We start from the raw sequence: 23,910 nt of genomic DNA, 5'->3' as shown, positions 1-23,910 counted from the left end.
AAACAATATAATATTAACAATTAGATATCTACATATAATTATTTGTTCTTACTACACATTATTTTGTTAGGTAGACAAAAATAATTTTCAACTATTTCTGAATTCACAACAGTATTGTAACTTCAGGAATGAGTTTGGGTATAATGTAAACCGGATTAATATTGCGATGATTATTTTTCCCGCAAGTGTATGTTTGTGATGTGTAAATTCTGAGAACTATTGGTATATGCAGTGCATATCTGCAATTAAAATAATGCATGCATATAAACTATTCAACATGAAGTTGGGCGTGAATGACAATATTTATATGCACACATTTTGCCCAGTTTACAGTACACATACACATTTATACCTTACAGGTATAGCATGGGATGCATAACTCATTGATCAGTTTTTGATCACTAATAATAATATAGTCAGGGCTGCTAGAATTCTTATAAAATCCACTAGCATGGGATCAGTGATTTTAAAAGTTACTAGTCATGATTCAAAATTCACTAGCCATACTTTATTTTAAGTCAATACAATTTTACTAAATAATAGTAATAATTGGATATGTCATCTAAAGAGGGACATAGTGGTTAAAAACACAGCGTAACGGGGTGGGGGGGTGGGGGGGGGGGGGGGGGGGGTTGGGGGATGGGGGCAGAATATTCATATTTTGTAATAAAATTAACTGCAACATTTGACCAATTCTTTTCACTAGCCATCGGGCATGGCAATAGTAGTTATTTACTAGCCCAACACTGAATATCACTAGCCATGGGAGTGGGGCTACCATAATCTAGAAGCCCTGATAGTGTAATTCTATATGTTTTAGTTGATAAAACACATTTCTACAAAGAATTCAGCTGGTTAACAATATTGAGAATTTAATTTACATTTATGTACATGTAGGAACAACAGCTAAAATCACAATATAATATTGGAATACATGCAAACACAACACAACACTTTTAGAGGAATTGATTTTTTAATATCCATAAACTCTAACATACAAATATGTCCATTAAAAAAAATCAAGATGTATCAAGAGCGCCACACAAATTTAATGTACCGATATATACAAAATGATATTGTTACTAATTCTACAATAACACATAGATCTTTAATTGGTTTGTTTTAAAGACAAAATGAACTTGCATTTTCCTATAATTCAAAACTACAGGACCGATTACTAGTTTCTAAAATTAGCCCATTCAAACTGACCTGAATTAAGCAGCCACCTGTCTTAAGGAAACATATACATGTATTTCTATACATCTAAAACCATGAACTGTATTACAGCCACCTGTCTAAAATGACCATTTTACTCAACTCACTTAATGTAATACAAATTGACCTGCACTAAAAAAAACGCTTGTCTTATAATTTCTTCTGTTTCTATTATCATAGATGGCTGCTCAACACAGGTTGAAAATAATCCATAATTTATATTTTGGAGCAAAGCCAAAAACAATGAAAAGCACTTAAATCATCCTCTGAAAATTGAACATTTACTTAACCCATTTACTGGTTATTGAATTTTTTTTAAATCTGGTAACCCATTTCATTTTGCATATCCTGTTATGACCCATCTTCATAAATCAAGGCTAATATTCGTTCCTCGTATTCAGCCTTGATACATGTCGTCAAGAAATCGTGCCACAAAATGCTTAAATTTCATTGGATGCGATGAGATCTGATTGCAACGAATCGCAACGCTCCTTATAGATTCCCTTGTTATTGTAAACAAAGATGGCAGCGTCAGCGTCAGCGTCCGAGCGGTTAATTTTTGCTATTGCTTTCAAGATTGTCACGTTACCGATGCTGTGATTGGTCAGCGATATCATCGTGTAAGGGACATAATCGGTGTTACAAAGTTTCTTCTAATAGAGGGCGCTAGTAGTGGATATCAGTAATCTTGACTCCATTTATCAAGGCTGAATACGAGGAACGAATATTAGCCTTGATTTATGAAGATGGTTATGACCATGCAAACCACATCTAAAATTTAATATTTTCAGAAGTCAGATTAAATCCAAACTACATTAACTGTTAAATATTCATTAATAAAGTCCAACTGAAATTAACTTCTTGTATTTACAGTTCCAAAATTTTACTTTTAACAGGCCTCCCAGCCACTTGTACGTATTAAAATATAGGAAATATAGGAATTTGCATACCAAAATATAGGAGTGTTATAGGAATTTTGACTTTAATATTACATTTCATAAATTAAAGTTGCATGTTCTATACAATTTTAAATGTGTTTTGAAGAATATATTAATTTAATGCAAAGTCATATCAAACAAAATCCTCAGCTATTAAAAAAGTGAAGGTTGGGTGGTATTTTCATAAGTTGTATAAAATACTTAAATATTCATGACCTTGCACACAACTTTTGATCAACAATTTAATCAGCACCGATTCGAAAATAGAACAAGCCACGTAAAGATACAATTACTTTCATACACTGGTATTCATTTTGGTTACCATCCATGCAAAAAATGAACACCTTTTTGTGGGAACAGCTGGGAAAAATTAAGAACCACCAAACATTCTGCAAAACTAAAAACAGCCACGATGCAAAGTATTTAACATTAATATTCTGGCATAAATTTGCGGGTAATAAAACAGTTATGTTTATTAACAGATAGTTTAAACAATATATGTTTTTGGATGAAAAGATGTGGTGGAACTATTTAGATTTTGTTCCAGGGATGTTTAAAAAAAAAAAAAAAAAAAAATAATAATAATAAAATAAATTAAAATGCTTTGAACAGCATCGTGCAATAATAAATATGGACATTCCCATGGCCATGGAAGGAAATGTTTTATTTAACGACGCACTCAACACATTTTATTTACAGTTATATGGCGTAAGACAATGGTTAAGGACCACATAGATATTGAGAGAGGAAACCCGCTGTCGCCACTTCATGGGCCACTCTTTCCAATAAGCAGCAAGGGATATTTTATATACACCATCCCACAGACAGGGTAGCACATTCCACGGCTGGAACGAGAAATAGCTCATGGGCCCACCGACGGAGATCAATCGCACACCGACCGCGCATCGAGCAAGCGTTGTACCACTGGGCTACGTCCCCCCCTCCCCCATGGCCATGGAGTAAAGTTAAAGTTTTGTTTAACAACACCACTGGAACACAATGATTTATTGGATGTTAAACATCTGGTAACTCTAACAGAGTCTTAGAAAGGAAACCCGCTACATTTTTCTACTAGTAGCAAGGGATCTTTTATATGCACCAGGATAGCACACACCACAGTCTTTGATATACCAGTTGTGGTGAACTGGCTGGAATGAGAAATAGCCCACTGACTGGGATCGATCCTAGATCGATAGTGCATCAAGCAAAAGCTTTACCACTGAGCTACGTCCGTCCCTGGCCATGGAGTAATAATTATAATAGTTAAAGAGCAATAATTCTCTTAAGATGTATGTTTTATGGACTGACGTAAATATAATTTAATCACACCAGTGGGAGAAATTTGATAAGATTAACCATCTTTGTGTTTGACAAAAAGATCTGTTGAACCATCAATGTTTATTAAAAAGATTTACTATTTGAAATGTATATATCGTAAACATAGGAAATATGGCTGTTTGAGTAGTATTATGAATTTAGTCCCTTGCTTGCTAGTTGTCATTCCCTAGCTAAAAATAAGTTTACTGACCTCCTCAGTGTATTTGGGTAATACAGCCATTTTGAGTATTTTGAGTTTTTGATCTAGTGGGGAAAGAATAGCATCAAGAGATCTTTTATATATGTACCACATACAAAAAAAGCACATATTGTTTTTGAAATACCAGTCATAGGAATGGTTACCAGGATGTAAATTTAGCAGAATTACTTGCTTCGCTCAAATCCCAAATTATGGATCAGAATTTTTTTTTTATTTAAGGATGCACTCAACACATTTTATCTACGGTTATATAACGTCAGACATATGGTTAAGGACCACACAGATATTGAGGTAGGAAACCCGCTGTCGCCACTTCATGGGCTACTCTTTTGGATTAGCAGCAAGGGATCTTTTATATGCACCATCCCATAGACAGGATAGCACATACCACAACCTTTAATGTACCAGTCGTGGTGCACTGGTTGGAGCAAGAAATAGCCTAATGGGCCACTGACGGGGATCGATCCCAGACCAACGGCGCATTGAGTGAGCGCTTTACCACTGGGCTACATCCCGCCCCTCCAAAATATTAAATGTGATCGCATTTTATTTTATTTGACAGACCTAAATGTACTTGACGGAAAGACATAAACAAGAATTCAGTAACCTGTATGTACTAACACTAATAGTTATTTTATGACAGACCTAAATGTACTTGACGGCAAGACATAAATGAGAATTCAGTAACCTTATGTACTAACACTAATAGTTATTTTTTGACAGACCTAAATGTACTTGACGGCAAGACATAAACGAGAATTCAGTAACCTGTATGTACTAACACTAATAGTTATTTTTTGACAGACCTAAATGTACTTGACGGCAAGACATAAATGAGAATTCAGTAACCTTATGTACTAACACTAATAGTTATTTTTTGACAGACCTAAATGTACTTGACGGCAAGACATAAATGAGAATTCAGTAACCTGTATGTACTAACACTAATAGTTATTTTTTGACAGACCTAAATGTACTTGATGGCAAGACATAAACGTGAATTCAGTAACCTGTATGTACTAACACTAATAGTTATTTTTTGACAGACCTAAATGTACTTGACGGCAAGACATAAATGAGAATTCAGTAACCTGTATGTACCAACACTAATAGTTATTTTTTGACAGACCTAAATGTACTTGACGGAAAGACATAAACGAGAATTCAGTAACCTGTATGTACTAACACTAATAGTTATTTTTTGACAGACCTAAATGTACTTGACGGCAAGACATAAATGAGAATTCAGTAACCTGTATGTACTAACACTAATAGTTATTTTTTGACAGACCTAAATGTACTTGACGGCAAGACATAAATGAGAATTCAGTAACCTGTATGTACTAACACTAATAGTTATTTTTTGACAGACCTAAATGTACTTGACGGAAAGACATAAATGAGAATTCAGTAACCTGTATGTACTAACACTAATAGTTATTTTTTGACAGACCTAAATGTACTTGACGGCAAGACATAAATGAGAATTCAGTAACCTGTATGTACTAACACTAATAGTTATTTTTTGACAGACCTAAATGTACTTGACGGAAAGACATAAATGAGAATTTAGTAACCTATATATGTACTAACACTAATAGTTATTTTGTATATTTAAGAAAAAGAATTACAACAATCTCCAGACAAAAACCCCAGACATATTAATATTGTTGTCTTACACCTACTGACAAAAATGAAATTAATATGTAACAACTAAATGCATTATTGCAACTACTGCATATTCAAAGCATATGCATGCCAAACAGTAAAAAAAACAAAAACAATAAAAATGGACATTAAAAAAAAAAATGGACGTAAAAAAAGAAGAAGAGCAACATCAAAGTTAAATGTCACTGACCGACTGCGGATTCCCATGGTAACAGCAGAGTGGAAAACAAAGCCGCAGCATTAGAACACCAAAATGTAAAATTAAAAATACAGCAAAAAAAAAAATTCAAAACAAATTTCACAGAATTAAGCAACCATGTGAACCTGGGTGCATTATGACAAGTGTTTTTAAGAACAAAATAAGAACTTGTTTTTTAAATATTTAAACCAAAATATATTAACTTGTTCAAATTTAAACCAAAATATATAGACATTTTGATAATGTATTAATAAGACCAAAATGTATGTATGGCTCCATATCATTTATAGTATTGAAAGCAAATGAAAATGTTTGTGTCCAAGATTCATATTGTGGAAAAATGGAACGATTTTAACCACCAGTATAGCACAAAATATTAGCTTTATAAACCCCAAAACCTGTATTTACAAGCAAAAATAGACATGAATTAACAGAATTTTAAAAGCTTACATGTATGGTATTTTTATATTTAAGTGATTTTTAGGAGTTTCTGCATATTCAGTCCATGAAATTGAGTAAACAAACATGTACATGTAAAAATATATAAATATAACCAAAACGAAAGGCTAATGGACAGACAGCTATAATAAACTGTGTGCCATGTTGCTGACAACATAAAATTATATTTTGCAGAATATACAAGTACTTTTAATGCATTTACAAAAATAAACAAAAATAAAAGCAAAAATACATAAAAAGCTTCTTCTTTTTTTAATAATTAAGTATCATTACTAGTACTTCATACTAACATCTTTAATATCCATTTCTTAAAAATAAAATTTGAAAGTATTAAATTTTTAACCATTATATCAAAATGAAGACTATCAACAACAAAAAAAGATACAACAAAAATAATATTAAATGAAATTGGAGTGGGGAAAAAAATGGAGCCAGAAATATATTTTAGGTCTTTAATAATTTGTGTGGCGCTCTGGATTACAAATGATAAGACTTACAAAAATGAATGTTTTAATAAAATCTATTTAAGGTACCGGTACATGTACTAAAATGTAGTATCCTAAAGCAATTGCCATGTGTGATTTGTTTAACACCTGGTTATTCACACACTTACCTTTTGTTCTCAGCAAAAAACAAGCACCGAGGTAAAAATAGTTTGTTTTAGTTAAAATACAAATATCGCCCACTAATTAAAAAGAAAGCACACTAGACTTCAGGCCCGTATGCCAGATTTTTAATGTGTGTGCTCGTGCGCGAATTCTTCATAATGGGACCAACAATTGAAAAAAAAAAAAAAAAAAAAAACCCACCCCAAAAACAAACATTATCTAAATTTGATAGGAAAAAATGTGGACCGTTGGTAATTTGGGGTGGGGTGGGTGGGTGCATACACACCCATTACACGCCACCCGATAACAAGCCTGGACTGATATGTGTACAACATGTCATGAAGATATCTTGAAAACAATTTTTGAGTTGTGCTCCAAAAACAATGAATAAAACAATGAATTTGGCTTTTTGTTTCTATGGTAACCAAAAAAATATTGAAAATGAAAACTCCCTCATAATACTAGTCATAGCAAAGACACGACTAGACAAGTAGAAATGATATGTGTAAAACTTTTTGTGAAGATATTTTGAACGGTTTTAGAGTTGTGCTCCAGGATACAGTGAATTTGGTCATTCTGGCTATTTGTTTCTATGGTATCTAACAAAAAATGAAAATCATCTGCTCATCGACCACTAGACAGTAGACTGATGTGTGTACAAAAGCTTCGGTGAAGTTATCATAAATGGTTTTGGAGTTGTGCTCCAAAAAAACCCAGTTAATGAAATGGTGAATTTGGCTGTTTGTTTCCATGGTAACAGAAACAATATTGAAAATGAAAACTCCCTCGTAGCTAGAGGCACTTGTTAATAGACATTAGATTAATATGTTTTGTGAAGTTCTGGAAACACTATACCTTGCAAATCGTGTAGTGATGGATTAAAAAAAATAAAAATGCTGCTGTTACTGGTAATCAATTTTACTTCAGCTTTTTACACTAGCAATGATGAATATCAACATGAATTATGCAGGCTGATTTAATCATATATATTTAATGGTAATGCTATAATAGTTACATTATGTGGAATTAATTGATACATCAGAGATGTACAAAATAAACAAATATATCTCATTACAGGACTAGCTATGGCACTCGCTAAATTCGCCAATTGCCAATTTTGAAAGCAGCTGGCGAATATTATTTTAATTTGGTGAAATCATTTTTTTTAATAGAAAATAACTGTTAATTTCTGCCATTTTTGAAGTTTAATAAACAGAGCTAGCATTAGCAAGGTTCACCCTGTCCAATGCCATTTGCCAATTTTCAAACAAAGTGGTCACAACATTTAGCTAATAACATTTTCTTTAAATTGGCCACATTTGAATAACTTTGAAGAAAATACTCTAAATATGTAAACAATTGGCTAAACCAAAATTGTTTCCAGTGTGAATCCTGCAATAGCTCACCGATTCAGTACCACTGAAAAAACTCACTACTTCACCAGATTTTTTCACTAGTCCACCAGCATACAGTATATTGCTATACTAAAATCTTCACAATGATTATTAATTAAAAATAAATATGTTGAAATTACCTTTTCACTGGAGATTTTGTTCACTTCATAACCAACAATCATTCTGTGGTTATTAGTAAAGAAATACATTTCTCCTATCCCTAGCTATACAAGACAGACCTATTCCATGACGTCATCGGAATAAATCTGTCTTGCATAGACTATGACATCATTGCATTTAACATGGGAAGTATTACTATGACGTCATATTAATGCGAGTTGGGTTTGTTTTAGATCAATGTTTTGTTATTAAAACCTTCATTATAACAGCTGTCTTGTTAATCTGTGGTGTTAAATTATATTTAACACATAAAACAGACACGACAAATATGATACTGTAGTTTATTTATGATAAAATGGTCAAATAAAGAAGTTACTTTTTCAGCCATCTTTGTTTGTTCGTGTAAAATAATGGTTCATTTATTGAATTAATGAGAGGAAAAAGACTCCATCATATGCAGTCATGTGGAATAGAAAAAGTACACCCTCAGTGGTGGAAATTTCGATCCTGAGACTCGGCAGGCCATTTTTTTTTTGCTCTGGACAGGCCTCAAATTTCTCAAATATGAGAGCAAGGCCATCTGACATTGACTGATGGATTTTTTTTAGGACATTATATGGTCAAAAGGCAGGGCAACAAGGCCGCCATTAAATTCGAGCCCTGTGTGGATTATATATATTTTTTTTTTCACAAGATATTTTTCCGCGTAGACATTTATTTCATTTACAGAGATTGTACCCATATATATCATATCATGCATAGTATGAAATTATAAGTAATAAAAAAAAAAAATGCACTGGGGAAAAAAAAGACATACCTGGTATGTGTTGTCAAAACTGTCGTACATGAACCTAGTGATTAGTGAAGTCTTTCCCACTGAAATAAAAAATATATAAAAATTAAGCATTTACACAAGCTAATAATAATAAACTACAAAAGTTGACTGTAAGTTGTGTTAGTCAAAATTTTAATATAGCACAGGACTCACGGTAACATTTATGTGAATAGCTATATTCAAGGCTATAATAATGATTATAAATTATGATATGCTACCATCCTCTCTGAAGATACAACACTGAACCAGGTTTTTAAGCTCTATCTCCCTCTTAAGGTGACATATCTGATCATTACTATTATTTAGCAAAATTGTATCAACTTAAAGTAAAGGAGGGCTGGTGAATTTTTTAAATCACTGATCCCATGGCTAGTGGATTTTAAAAAAAATTAAAGAAGCCCTGAATAGACTGGGATTTCTGTCAACCTTTCATATGCAGCACGCAAACACATCGTCAGCAAAAAGTAGAAAACCAGTTAACTATCGGCAAATCCCGAATATACACAAAGATTCCCAAATGTATTACCGTCGATGTTATGACTATGAGGCACTTTTTTCCCCCTTTAAGATGGAAAATACTTAGTACAGTCAAATCCGCTTAATTGCATAGCCCTGGTGCGTGTTAAATTTATGCCATAACCGGTATAACCGATTATTCGATGAGCCCCACTTCCAGATTATAATCAATGGTAAACTTTATAAATGCCTTGTGGACAGTCTATCTTACTCTTAACTGCAGAAAATTGTCTGAATTTCGATACATGTATGTGTTTCATTTGTTTATACATGTATTTTAAAATAATAATAAATAAAATAACAGTATAAATTTTATAAGTTCAAATATTTTTAATTCTGCATTGTTACAAATCTGTAGTTGTGTTTATTGATGCTATGTCTAGCTACTAATATTAACATTGCAGTTTGTTGCACACAGCTTTTCCACAGTTCACACCTATTGTTCTTAGGGGTGTTGAGTAGTGAAACCGTGTTACTTGGCAAAGCGCAATTTCCACGTGCAGGCGAAATATACATAGCTTAAATTAGCAACTGTTAATTGTCAACCAATTTCAGTTACAATGTATAATGTTACAATATATTTTGTTAGAGATGCTAATGTGCATTGAACAAAATATAAGAAGGGTAGTGTTTATTTTGCTTAGTTCATTAATTAATTAGAAAATTAACAATATTTAATTATGAATAAAATTATTGTTCCCGCCCACTTCCTCCCCCACCCACAAATGTATGTGGGGGGTTTTCCTATTCCATATACAGATTAAAATCTAGCTTCTGCCCCCCCCCCCCCCCCAACTAGACGGTGCCTTCCCCACTCCAGATGTCATACCAATCTAATTAAAATTAGCTCCATTATTACATGTGGATCTAACAGCAGTCAGTTGGAGCTCATGTCCACCAATCAAAACCTTACTTGCAGAATCATGCCAGTGATTTGAAAATAATTTGAAAACATTCCAAATTATCCTGAGGGTATACGACATATTTCGTGTGAATTACGAATGCCGTAAAACATATTTTATTTTATAAAATAAATAATTTGTAATGTAAAACTGAAGACTGATTTAGTTTTGGGTTTTGCATAAATAAATAATTTTTAATGTAAAATTGAAGACTGATAACCCATCCCGTATGTATTGATATGGTTTGCTGTACTGCGGCCACTAAAATAGACTCGCCCGATATTTTTAGAATTTGTATGCTCCCAAATAACGTTATTTAAATTATTATTTACAGACGAAATGTTACCTGGACATTGGAGACTACGCAGTGTTGTTAGCAATCTGATTAAAATTAGTTCATGGGGCAAGCCACTTGCTATCACATAGACTGACTGTAAACTGTTGAGTGGCTGTAACAATGAATTAACTGACAACTAGTAAGTAATACACTGAGATGGCATGGACAAATGGATTAGTTCATAGTTCTGAACATTTTTCCTCAGACATGGTAAGTGTTTCTGTTGAAAACAATGCCAGTGATGCGGTTAGTTGCAGTTTCTATATGGGTTTTTTAATTGTTTTAACATAAATAAATAGCAGTGATAATTAATGTTTAACTTAAAATACAGTGGTTCAAATGTGACATACAAAATATAGTAAAAACTAATCATATTTAATTATCTTTATTAAATTTATTCTAGGACACAATTGCCTTGGCCAAGTCTATCTTTCAGTGTTATCAAAGGCTTTAAGCTAACGCATGCGCACATAAAAATAACAATGCACTATTCCACAGCTTCAGGGAGCTTTTTGTGTTCTGTCAACGTAGTTTCATTGTCAGTATTGTTTTAAAACTACATTCCCTGGAATATTTTTATTATTTAAGCATATAGAACAGAAAATCCAATTATGTTTGGTGCATATATGACGCCGCACTCTGCATTGCTTTCACTACGCTGGCTCATCCAGGTCAAAAACAAAGCCATGATTTTGAAAGAGGAACACTTTTGACAGGCTCGTAACAATCTCGGTTTTCATTGGCTTATCACAAGTATAGAATTCCCCAACAAGAGATCACGTGAGATTTCGCAATTTTTGAACAAATTTAACTGTCTTGATTGAGGGGTCGTCTCATATCTCCAAAACATATTTATATCCATAGAGGTATGGTACAACGCCTTTCCAGGGGTCGGTGAGTGGGGGATTTGCCTTGAAATTTTGACAGTGGTCAGCTGTTGGCATACACGTTACATGTAAGGGGGTGTTACTAATTATGTAACGCTCTAGGGGTAGAGGAAGAGGGTACTGTGTTCCATTTACGTAACATTTTTCAAGACTATATGTTATTTTTATTCATTACTTAGACCTAAAAAGGTGTTTTTTGGAAATGCGCGGTCAGTCTAGGATCGATCCCCATCGGCAGGTATACAAAAAGACCATGGCATGTGATATCCTGCCTGTGGGATGGTACATATAAACAATCCCTTGCTAAAAAAAATGCAGCAGGTATCCAAGGCGCGTGTGCAGGCATTTCAGCAGGGTTGTGGTTATAGACTGTGTTAAGTGAAGTTTATACGGGACCATACTCCCCCAAAAAATACATTTCAAAATTTGTTTAAGCTTGGGCAAGTAAGGGTTTCGACCTCCAATACCCTCCCCCTGCACATGCACCTGATTCCTCTCTAAGATTATATGTCAAAATTACCAAATGTTAGACATCCAACAGCAGATGGAAAGAAGGATAGGATATGTTTTATTTAACGAAGCACTCAACACATTTTATTTACAGTTGTATGGGGTCGGATTATTATTAAATCAATATGCTTTATCTTTGATGTCATTAAACACCAACACCCCCCTTCCCCCAACTTTACCCATTCCAAACAAAATAATATTTATTTGAATTTGTCAATTTTAACACATAAAATTAAGAAGTGAAAACGTTCATTGTCTACTTTAGGAAATTTTATTTTAAAAATATATACATGATTAATGTGTTACTAGTATACAAACTGAACTTTTGAAAGTTCTATTAACACTTTATAAAATATCAATTTTGAAATAGGAAGGTACGACTGTCAATAATATGTTGTCAAGATCAAACCGGTTTTAACTAAAAACTCTAGTACCGTATCCTCAACCGAATGTTCTTCGTACAGCACAAGATTTCTCTTTTAATTTTTTGAGACGAACCCTACAATCTGAAATCGGCAAACGCACGTGTTAACTGAAACTGACAACAGGCTGTCGTTTGTGCTTTGCCAAGCTATGGCGGCACAGGTGACGAATCAAGCGTACACGTTTGACGATATACGTTCATAGCGCACACACGACTTTTTTTAAAAGTGCATTTGAGCTTGTATTTCACATTTGTACATGATGTTATAATATGGTAACCAGAGAATTAACTTTAAGTAATTTTGTAACCAAGGGCAAATTACATCTGAAATCCTGCTATCAAGACTTAAATGATGCAATAATGGTTCCAGGATTACTGCAATAAACACTTGAACACATTGCTATAAGCACTACGATGTGTCTTGTTGCACGAGATGTCAACATTGTACATTGCCCGTTTTAGTAACCGCTTTTACTTTTTCTTCTTTTAATATTAGTTTTTATTGTTTCTGGCAAAATATTAAAGGTTTGTGGAACATTTTATGATGGAATTTTCAAGTATTTTTTGGTTTTCGTATGGATTAAGAAAATCATACAGTAATGATGAGAGTAATTAATTTTGTCAAAAGGTTAACTTAAAAAAAAAAATCTGAAAATATTTTTGGGTATGGCGCCATACCCATTTTACCCTCTGGCAGAAACCCTGGTATGCTGTTATAAATATGTGATAAGCAGAAATACAAGTTTAAAAATTATTTTCCTCTGCTTTTTTAATTTATGCATTAATTACACATTTTATTTTTAACAAATCAGATTTAAAAAACAAAGTACAGTCGGACCAAATAGCATTAAATCAATACAAATTATGTTGCATATTTGAATAGCTTTATAAAGAAAAACATCGGTTAATTGCATACAAAACTGAACCCTAAATTGAACCCATTTTCTTTCTGGGAAGGCCCCCCCCCCCCCCCCCCCCCCCCCCCCCCCCATTGACTGTGGTTGCATTCAATTCCATAGTGCCATACCCAAACATTTCTTTCTGGCAGAAACATTGCATACAATGAATTTAAATACTGTTTGCCTTTTGTAAATAGGAAGATTGCCACTCTCCAGCTTTGCAGGCCAGTATGCCAGATTTTTAATGGGTGTGTGTATGTGTTTGTGTGTGTGCAACTTTGTTACCTCTATTCAAGGCAGGCTTCTGTTTTTTTCAAAATCATTTTTCTGTTCTGCCGTTCTCATCGTGTGGTTAAAAAATGTGACGTTGTACAATGGAAATGATGAGTATAACGCAGTCTTTAACCTGACAAAGCTAGAATAGCAGAAATAGGCAGGCTTCTATTTATTCTGGGACGCTCTAAGACCCCACCTCTAATTGAGGCAGGCTCTGTTTATTCTGTGATACTCTGAGATCCGGCCTCTAATCGAGGTAGGCTTCTGTTTATTCTGTGATACTCTGAGACCCGGTCTCTAATCAAGGTAGGCTTCTATTCAAGGCAGGCCTCTGTTTATTCTGTGATACTCTGAGATCCGGTCTCTAATCGAGGTAGGCTTCTATTTAAGGCAGGCCTCTATTTATTTTGCAACACTCTGTGATCCGGCCTTTAATCGAGGCAGGCCTCTATTTATTCTGTGATGCTCTGAGACCCCACCTCTAATCGAGGCAGGCTTCTATTCAAGGCAGGCCTCTATTTATTTTGCGACGCTCTGAGACCCCACCTCTAATCGAGGCAGGCTTCTATTAAAGGCAGGCCTCTATTCAATGATTTACAGTAATTTCAGTTTGGTTTGACATCAGGAGAAACAAAAAATACAATTTTTGTGTGCAGTTTAGAAAACAATAGGCTCAAAAATAAATAACTTGCAGTATAAAAAAAAGGCATTCCCTGTTGGAAGGACTATAAGTCATTGGAACATATTTGATACTAAGTTAAGTGCACCAGGCACTAATCTGTCTGGTGAAAAGACATAGGTTTTGCAGCAACGCTGCCAGGTTGTTAACAGCACTTGGTGAAAGGTCATTGTCACCATAATATTTTGAACCTAATTCAAATTTTTTAAATTTTTTTGGTTTGTACATGTATATAATAGACGTCAAGACAATTAATTAGCTCCCTGTCAGTTCCCTGCCTCACTTTGGTGTGAATCTGAACATGTAACACATCATGCTGTTTGCAATTGATCAGTCAAGTGTTTTTCTTTTCTCAGCCAGCTTCAATTTACCAATGCCAGAAATTATTAATAATTTATTATTATTTATTTGTCTCAGAGAGTTGCGGAAAAAATATAAGCCTAGGCTTCTACTTAAAAGATTTATGGTTTTTACAAAAAACATTTTTGTAGGAGGGTGGCACGGACTATATAGATTCCATTTGTGTTTCATGTACATTTTGGTGTAAAATTAATAACTGAATGCTGAATGAATCGATAAAACAACGAACTGGTTCATCAAACCAGCAGCTACAGACAGATTAAAATCTTGTTCAGTAAAATCTTACATGTCTCACAATCTAAGTCGTCAGTAATTTGCAAAACAGTTGGGAATCACAGATCAAACTGACTCACTCTGATTTTGTGAAGACATTATGTTAAACACAGAAAAAGCATAATGCATGACTGAGACACTAATTCTGCCGATGAGTCATAAATGCATGTTATGCATTGTATTGACAGGTGGCCAAGACCACAGTTTGTACAATTGTGGTGTCCAACAATCTTACAATGTCTTAATCTGTTTACTGGGTGTGGTCATCAAAAAAAACCACTAAAAAACATTTACTGGCAAAGACAAATAAATTATGTTTTAGTGATATTAAACCTAATAGGATTTACATTTGCAACTGATCATGTATTATGACTACCGGTACAATTATTTACGGTCCATGTATTGGGGAAATCAGTCTAAAAAACCATTCAATGCAGACAATTACAGATTTATGCCAGTTGCAGATATAATAATTTATGTGGACATAAATGAATATATCAGCTAAACAATACGCATTAAGAAAAAATAATCCAAACAGATAAAACCAGTGCATTTAACATATGCTGATCAATATCAGAGTATATAAACATCGAATCGAGTGAAATAAATTATCAAAATTAGCACTATAAAACACTATCAATAGTTACTTGTTTTTGTCTTACCACTTTGTTCCCCCAAGAAAACTAGTTTAAATTTCCGTAAAGGGTTCCCAAATTCGCCTGGGGAACTCATATTGGCTTCCCTAGAAATAAAGACGAGCTGATTCTTCCCGTTTCTTTAAGAGATACATATGACATAAAATCCAATGTGTAAACGTCGCCACGTTCGGAGCCTCGACTCGGGAATGATCGGTTGTATTATCTAAAACGTAGTTATATTACAAAAATAACAGCATTCTGTTGAGAAAAGTAACAAATGTAAACATACTGTTTATTTTGTTTAACGACACCACTAGAATATAATGGATGTCAAAACATACGGTAATTGTGAAACATAGTCTTCAGAGGAAACCCGATACATGTTTTTATTAACAACAAAGGATCTTTTTTATATGCAGTCTTTCGCCTACAGCACAGCACACATGTGTACTACGGCCCTTGATATATCAGCCGTGGGGCACTGGTTGGGACCGAAAAAAAACAACCAGTCACAAACGTTTTTGTTATTTTTATACAAAGGTTGTTTTTTGCCCGAATGAAAAAAAAAGAGCCAAAGTCTGGATCATTTATGCATATTAGCATTACTACCAAACAACTATAGAATATGGTTACACACGAATCACTGCACATTTTACTTGGATTACATCTATTATGGTGATTAGAAGTATGAAAATGCAAGCCAAAAGGTTTCAGGCTAGCTCGTTTTGCCAGAATATCTCTGTCGTTTTTACCCTCAGTTTGAGGGTGTTTTCCATCCTTTCCCGTCTTTATATCATGAACCTAGAGCGAGTTTTAATGGCTCAATGAATCTGTGACACCACTACACCGACCTCTCGCCCCCTAACCACTTACCCACTGTCTTGGCTAGAGTATGTGCCCATGGAAGCGTGTTTGAACCTTAATTGGATATATAAACATGAAAATAACTCAAATGCATTAAAATAGTAACAATAATACAAAAAAAGTGCACAGTTTATTTTAAATATTCACAAATAATTATAAGGGGCCTTTCAGCAATTACGCAATTATATCTTGGGGGATATGTCAGGTTACAAAAGAAGGAGGGAGGGGTGTTTGTCAAGAGTTACATAACATTTTCAATATATCATTTTGTATTGATATTTAAAAGTAAACTAAAACCACTCGAGGTCATTTTGTTCTGGATTATTATTCATTATCTCGCCTTCATGTAAAATTCTTTAATCTCATTGGTTGTTTGCCGTTGGACAAATCCCTTATCCCCCTGTGGGCGGAGCCAAATTCTCTTATACCCCGTCTGTAATTTCCAAGTTTCCAGCCGCCCCAGTTAATGCTAAAGCAATAATTAGATTATAAATAACATTGATAATCAATCAAGTATACACAATTAATTTTATTTTTACTATAAAATACACTATTTCAATACTTTTAAAAGCTGCAATGTTGAACTCGGCCACCTAATTACGGTCGTGGTGTTATTGTATTAATGCGCGATTAGCAACAGTTTTTTTTTTTTTTCTACATACATTTCTGATAAAAAAAAGTAGTTTTTTTTTTTTTTTTTTTTTTATTAATATATGTTTCAGACAATTTCGTATTACAAACATTTGAAGTTAAAAACTCGTTTATCGATGGAACTATTTTTCGTCACTGGCAAGTGCTTTCGTTCGCGTCCGCGTGGTACGGCTCCTCCGTTAATAAATTGTTAACAATTATTGTCTGGCGTTATTTTAATTATTTGGCTATATGGTTTAACATGTCGGCAAGATAAATTCGTTGTAGAAGCATCTCTCAGGGTATATGGCTTTTTATGTACCCTCTGTGTGCCCTTCGGCTCGGGGTAAAAGAACACACAGAGGGTACATAAAAAGCCATATACCCCTCGTGATGCTTCTACAACTTATATTACCGAAGAACAACAAAAATGCAAACAGAAAATTCAAATAATGTTGGTCAAACTTCGTACGTTAAAATGATAGAGAAAGGAGTAGGTTTATTTTTTTATTTATTTATTTATTTTTTTTTTTTTTTTGGGGGGGGGGTGGTTGACAAGTTTTACATAATTTGTAGGACATGTAAAACGTTACATTGTGACATGGGGAGGAATAATAAATGTCCGATTTTGCGGTCAGTTAGTAGTGTTTTATTGTTATACGAGAGCACTGTGAGTAGATTGAGTTTACGGAATAAGTATATGAGGATAAGTATATGAGGATAAGTATATTTACATAAACTAATACATCTTTTTAACAAAAACGGCATTTGTCCATTTATATTAATGTGCACCTCGAGTTATTTATGGGGCTGGATTTAGCTTACTCAGTTGAGTGCTCGTTTGAGATGCTGGCGTCGCAGGATCGAACCAGCTTGGTGGATCAATTCAACTGATTAGGTTTTTCTCGTTTCAACCAGTGCACCACTACTGGTCAAAGGCCATGGTCTGTGGAAAAATTCATATAAAAGATCCTTTGCTGCATTAGGAAAAATGTAGCAGGTTTCCTCTGATCACTACGTGTAAAAATTACCAAATGTTCGACATCCAATAGCCGATGATTAATTAATCAATGTGCTCTAGTAGTTTCGTTATACAATTTTTTTCTTACGTTATTTATAGTCAACATTTTAATATATATATAAGATATGCAGTGTAGAGTATAGTATTTATAATTTTGTGTCATGCGCATAAGGACGGAAGGGTTTCGACGGAAGTACGGCAGGTGCGTGCATTTCATTGGATGAACATTTATAGCTGTCTGCTATGCAGAAAGTTATTTGACAGAAGTTTTGCGTTGTTCAAAGTTATCTCATGCTATTAGAAAATGGCTGTTAAAACTTAGATTGCAAGTGTAAGAACTGATAGCGCAGATACAATTTTTAAAACTGAAAAAAGCAACTGCATAATGCTGACAGTGAAGTTTAATTTATGAAATTAAAATTGCAATGATTCAATCTCTGTCACAGTAACAATAAAGTTTTTATAAACATCCTCAGAAACAATAGATACTATGTCTCACCTTCATTTTAACATGTACTATAACCCATCCCATTATCTTCTAGGTCGAATCATTGTTTTTCTTTTTTTGTTAACATTTTCAAGAATGTTGGAATGATGTAGACTAAACCATTATTTTATGAGAAGTCAGAAAAAAAAACTGCTTTAGTCGTAGAAGAATGCTGGTCAGCTCTTCCCAAAACCAACTAGCCCCAGTGTTTGGACAACTCGTTCCAAACTTTAGGCTACTGTCTGTAAATAATTGTGACGAAATTAAAAACAGACGTCTACAACTTTTGTGTCATTTTATGTATTATATTACAGTGAAACTCCGATATGACCACATATTAAAATGGTTTTATACTGGGGAGATCCAATAATCAATTACAATGAACTGTCAAAATACGTTTGTGAGTTTGTCCCCTATATCCTCAAAGGAATGATCAGGCAAGGCTTTTGGACTCGGGACTGGTGTATATATTCAACAATATTTAATGTATATTATTGCTTAAAATATTGGTATGTTTAATTAATAAAACTGAAATAATATGAGTTGACTAAACAGTGTGGGGCGAGTTGGTAGGGGGTGACTTGGTTCTGGGCGAGTTGACCTACTCCCCTCTAGAGTCTTACCCACAGGGTTTGCCTTTTTTATACTACAAGTCAAGTATTTCTAAACCGATTGTTTTTAACTTGCATACAAAAGTACTATATTTTTGTTATTGCCAAAACACTTCTTACATCAAACCAAACTGGTATTTCAAAAAAAAACCCACACTTTTTTTTCGAAAGATGGGACTGACTAAAAGTTGCTGAATAAATATTTGATTTATTTGGATATAATTTTTTTTTTTTTTTTTTTTTTTTTTTCAGGGGAACAATACATTTTTTTCCATCTGCTAAATAATTTAAATGGATCTGCATCACGACCTGTATTTTGCTGTAGACTGCGATGACCCAGGTAAACTTGAAGCATTAATCACGAGCGGTGTTAATGTAAATGCAATATTTGAAGATGACATGAACATCAGTACGCAGACCATCCTTCATTTCTGTTGTGTGAAGGGAAGAACCCAGTGTGCCAGAATCCTCGTTGAAGCAGGTGCAAATTTATACGCTCGAGACAACTGGGGTCTCACACCATTGATACACGCTGTTGGTGCAAACTGCACCGAGATTGTCGAACTTTTGCTAGCCAATGATCCCGGTCTGGTGGATATTCAGGACAATTATGGTAAGTCAGCCCTCCACTGTGCCGTTAGTAACCAGTTTGAGGATTGTATCAGGATACTGCTGAAGTACGATGCCTATGTCAATATTCAGAACGATGATGGTGTCACGCCCACCTCCACGTGTTGTCTGGTCAAGGATGAAGACTATGACCCCTGCAACATTCTGAGAATGCTGATAGAAGCAGGCGCGGATGTCAACATGAAGGATGGAAGGAGTAAACGGACTCCTTTACAGGTAAGGAGATGTCAGTGTTTGAAATAAGCACTTGTCCATTTGTCCGTTTGCCATTGTTGAGATAAAATTGCCGTAGGTAGAGACCATCACCGATGGCACTTTTCTGCCTTCGGTAAAGCTTCTCAACAATGGAAAAATATGTACACCTGGTGTACATTGTCTACCAATATTTAACATTTGCAATATGTCTACATAGAGCAAAATAGCCTTTCAGTCATGTTTTATTTGTCACTTTTTAAAAAATTGCTATAGGCAGACTCACAATAGCCATTGGTGGGACGTTTCACCCATGGCAATTCTTTTAAAAATTGCCATGGGAGACAAATTCTTAAGTTCGAGCCATGCCACGCATCAAGTCAGCACTTTACTACTGGGCTTCGTCCCACCCCTACACAATAAGAAACACCATATTAAACTATGAAGACCCAGGAAAACTATAGTTGTATTTATGAAACAATATATTTTTTTTTTTTATTTTTTTTAAAGAGTGCTTGCCTGACAAAAAAGACTGATGCTGTTGAACTCCTGCTTGCCACTGGCGCTGACCCAAACACACTGGATGCAGCTGGCCGTACACCCCTGACGAACCTGATATACGAATGTATTCGGAGTTACCACAGCACACATTTCATAGACTCGGACGTAAGCGCCATCATGATCATGCTGATTCAGGGAGGCTCGGACATCAACATGATGACCAGTCCAGAAAGCAACCCATTGATTGCAGCTGTGTCGGTCAAGGCAGCACCTCTTGTTTCATTCTTCCTTGAAAACGGGGCAGAGCCTGATGTTAAATGTAAGCAGTAGAAAACATGAATTATGAGAGTACTGCTAAAACAATACATGTCCCTAACAAACCCAACAATTTTTCTTATCTCCTAAATTTAAGGGACATACCTTTGAGAAAAGTGAGTAAATTGCCATGAAAGTCAAATTTCAGCTCAATATCAAGGCCTTCAGAAAAGAAAAAAAAAGAGTCCGGAAAATCTTTTTTACATCTCCTAACTTCAAAGGCCATAAATGTGTCAAAAATGGGTAAATTGCCATGAAAGTCAAACTTGATCTGTAACAGTACATTATAAAGCTATACACAAAATGTTGGCTCAATATCTCGAGGCCTTCTGAAAAAAAAGTCTGGAAAACAAATGTTTACATCTCCTAAGTTCAAAGGCCATAACTCTGTCAAAAATGAGTAAATCTCCCATGAAAGTAAAACTTGGATCAGCTCAATATCTCAAGACATTCTAAAAAAACCTATGTGGGACAGATGAACGAACAGACGGACAAGAGTTAAAACCTATAGTCCCCTCCAAACAAATAAATAATTAGGGTTAAAATACAAAAGAGAATATACAATTAAAATAAACAAAAATGTTTGTTTCATTTTCAGATTATATCCTGGAAAAAAAATAGGGTAGGTAGGTACAATGTAGGAACTTTTTTCTTTTTTTTTAAATCCAATAAAACAAAAACAAAACGTAATCGGTTGAGATGTTCCAAATCTATTTTGCTGATTACAGCGAGTTACAACTTGGTGGGTAGGTATAAGGCCACTACACCGACTTCTCTCTCACTAACCACTAACCCAGTGTCCTGGCAGCCCTGATAGCTGAGGTGTGTGCCTAAGACAGAATGTGTGGACCTTAATTGGATGTAAGCATGAAAATAGGTATGTATAAACGAAATGAAACAAAATGAAAATGCTTTATTTTGTATAATCATATACTGTGTAACAACTGACAATTCCCTGTTTATTTTCAGTTGTGACTGGTGTTAACCCACTACTGTTAGCTGTGAACAGGCAGGACATCCCCACTGTTAAAATCCTGCTTCACTGGAACTGTGACCCATACATAAGAGGACGAATCTTTAAGAGGCGGCAGAATATTGAGCACTTGTTTGATCCATTTGAACTGGCAGTTTTCGAGAGGCATTTTGAAATAATGAAGCTTATGTTCTCTTCGGGCTACAACCAAACACACATTTTGAATCTGTTTAAAAGAAAAGATCTTCCATCGTCTTTTCATGCCGATGAAGATGTTATGTCGTGGGTTCAGGATCAGGCATCATTGCCCAGGTCATTGTTGAGTCTGAGTGTTTTTGCTGTTAGGCAGGTGTTAAGACGGCGGGTGGTTTCAGACACTGACCAACTGCCGCTTCCAACACGGATAAAAGATTTGGTGCTTCTGAAAAATGTGTTGAGCTCCGATGAATGATCCAAGTTAAAATGTTTTTTTTTATAAGTGAATCCTATGATTTTCTAAGCTTTGCACACCCAGTGGTTTTTTGTGTGTGTGTTGGGGTGTTGTGAAATACTCATAATATTGTTGTCTCCTGCAGCTAAATACTTGAGGTCATCATTATTATCACCGGTTCTCCAGCACAATTTTATGTGAAACACTGAATCACTCGTAGTACGGCCAATTTCCATCAATGTAATTTTGCGCAGGTGAGTTTATTGATACAATACATTTATGTTGTACTTTTTTAAGATACAAGATTTGATTGATTAGTGATTTTTCCACATTTTCTTTCAAAACAAAGTATTTACATTCGGTTTAAAAGGACATTTTAATGACGTAATTTTTTTTATGGTGATCTGCTTGCGAAAACGCAGAATCGTGTTAATGGAAAACAGGCCTAATGGTTGAAAACTAAATGTCTGGTATCCTTTACATACCAGTGGTTTCTTTTGAAAGATAACTATTAACTGGTCTATTGTTGTTTATGAAATATATTCTTTATATTTAAAAAAATGTTCACCCTGGTTTTGGGTACAACACGTAGCTCGGTGGTAAAATGCTTGCTTCATGCACGGTTGGTTTGTGTGATTTCTCGTTCCAGCCAGTGCACTACGACTGGTAAATCAACGGCTGTGGTATGTGCTATCATGTCTGTGGGATGGTCCATATAAAAGATCTTGCTATTAATGGAAAAAATTTAACTGGTTTCCTCTCTTAGACTAAATTTCAAAATTACCAGATGTTCGACATCCAATAGCCAATGATTAATAAATGATCTCTAGTGGTGTCGTTAAACAAAACAAACTTTAAATGTTCACCCTGGTTTTGAAAAACTTAGCAATCATACGAGATGCTTATAATTTACTGGATTTTTTTCACAAGCCTTAAATACATTTGTTAAAAGCACTGTGCATCTTTAAGTTTTAATCATGTTCAGGTTTGACACTGAATAGCCCATGTGTATTTTTTGTGATATGGGGGGGGGGGGGGGGGGGGGGTGTCACTAAACTTTCATTCATCTTTTTAAGTTCTGGAAAAATGGCACTTGTATCCATCCAAAAAAGTCCAGAATAAAGTATCAAAATTTTAAATAAGTTTTTTCAGTTACTTTTACCGGTCCCTAGAAAACTGATTGTTTAACATATAAACATATGTGGCTGAAAGTGCAAGATAATTATGCGAGACACAGAAAGTTCCCAGTTACCATTTTGATGTTGGTGTGACTGTTCATGCAAAAAAGATCCAGTAGCACATACCATGGTCTGTTGCAATACTGGTATTAGGTTTCAGTAGTTGTATTTTCATGGAACTCATGGGAGGGTCCATGGGAGCCAACATCCCCACCCCACCCCTGAAATTGTTGTAGATTTGTTATGGTCTGTGTATGTTAAAGTAACATCTGTATCAGATGATCTGCTTTGACAAGTCATCTTGGGCTGGTGCAATTTCAGTATTTGTAATGTATATATATATATCTCGTATGTTAAAATAATTATTTTTGTGCCTTTGTTTTAGTTATTACATTTGATACTAA

General features: G+C 34.6%; 2 protein-coding genes across 5 annotated transcripts in view; one reads left to right on the top strand and one right to left on the bottom strand.

Moving 5' to 3' along the window:
- LOC121371209 (ras-related protein Rab6) overlaps positions 1-15,863 on the bottom strand; it is a 45,682-nt gene extending 29,819 nt beyond the window's left edge. For both annotated transcript variants that reach the window (XM_041496940.1, XM_041496932.1), the window contains exons 1-2: positions 15,699-15,863; positions 8,956-9,014 (exon numbers count right to left, since the gene is read on the bottom strand). In XM_041496940.1, the coding sequence (XP_041352874.1) occupies positions 8,956-9,014; positions 15,699-15,768 (129 nt within the window). In that variant the 5' untranslated portion in view covers positions 15,769-15,863. The remainder of the gene's footprint in view (positions 1-8,955; positions 9,015-15,698) is intronic.
- A 2,534-nt stretch (positions 15,864-18,397) lies between these two features.
- Positions 18,398-23,040, top strand: LOC121371193 (transient receptor potential channel pyrexia-like). 3 transcript variants are annotated; one of them, XM_041496919.1, is made up of 5 exons: positions 18,398-18,520; positions 19,540-20,133; positions 20,620-20,929; positions 21,524-21,551; positions 21,895-22,034. In XM_041496919.1, the coding sequence occupies exons 2-4, from the start codon at positions 19,579-19,581 to the stop codon at positions 21,544-21,546; spliced, it is 888 nt and encodes a 295-aa protein (XP_041352853.1). In that variant the 5' UTR covers positions 18,398-18,520; positions 19,540-19,578; the 3' UTR covers positions 21,547-21,551; positions 21,895-22,034. The 3 variants fall into 3 exon arrangements, with proteins under 3 accessions (XP_041352853.1, XP_041352837.1, XP_041352843.1); XM_041496903.1 differs by lacking the exon at positions 21,524-21,551 and having other exon boundaries at positions 21,895-23,040; XM_041496909.1 differs by lacking the exons at positions 18,398-18,520; positions 21,524-21,551 and having other exon boundaries at positions 18,543-20,133; positions 21,895-23,040.
- Positions 23,041-23,910: the final 870 nt, after the last annotated feature.

The sequence above is a fragment of the Gigantopelta aegis genome, chromosome 1 (genome assembly GCF_016097555.1).
Source record: "Gigantopelta aegis isolate Gae_Host chromosome 1, Gae_host_genome, whole genome shotgun sequence".
NCBI lineage: Eukaryota > Metazoa > Mollusca > Gastropoda > Neomphalida > Peltospiridae > Gigantopelta > Gigantopelta aegis.
Note: the sequence above shows the minus strand (reverse complement) of the source record. Positions and strands in the feature narration are given on the sequence as shown.

What these genes read in the sequence shown, in the direction of transcription:
- LOC121371193 (XM_041496903.1), top strand. Translation starts at nt 19,579, where the DNA reads ATGGATCTGCATCACGACCTGTATTTTGCTGTAGACTGCGATGACCCA. An exon ending in GTAAACGGACTCCTTTACAG is followed by an intron (nt 20,134 to 20,619) that starts GTAAGGAGATGT and finishes TTTTTTTTAAAG; the next exon opens with AGTGCTTGCCTGACAAAAAA. An exon ending in GGCAGAGCCTGATGTTAAAT is followed by an intron (nt 20,930 to 21,894) that starts GTAAGCAGTAGA and finishes GTTTATTTTCAG; the next exon opens with TTGTGACTGGTGTTAACCCA.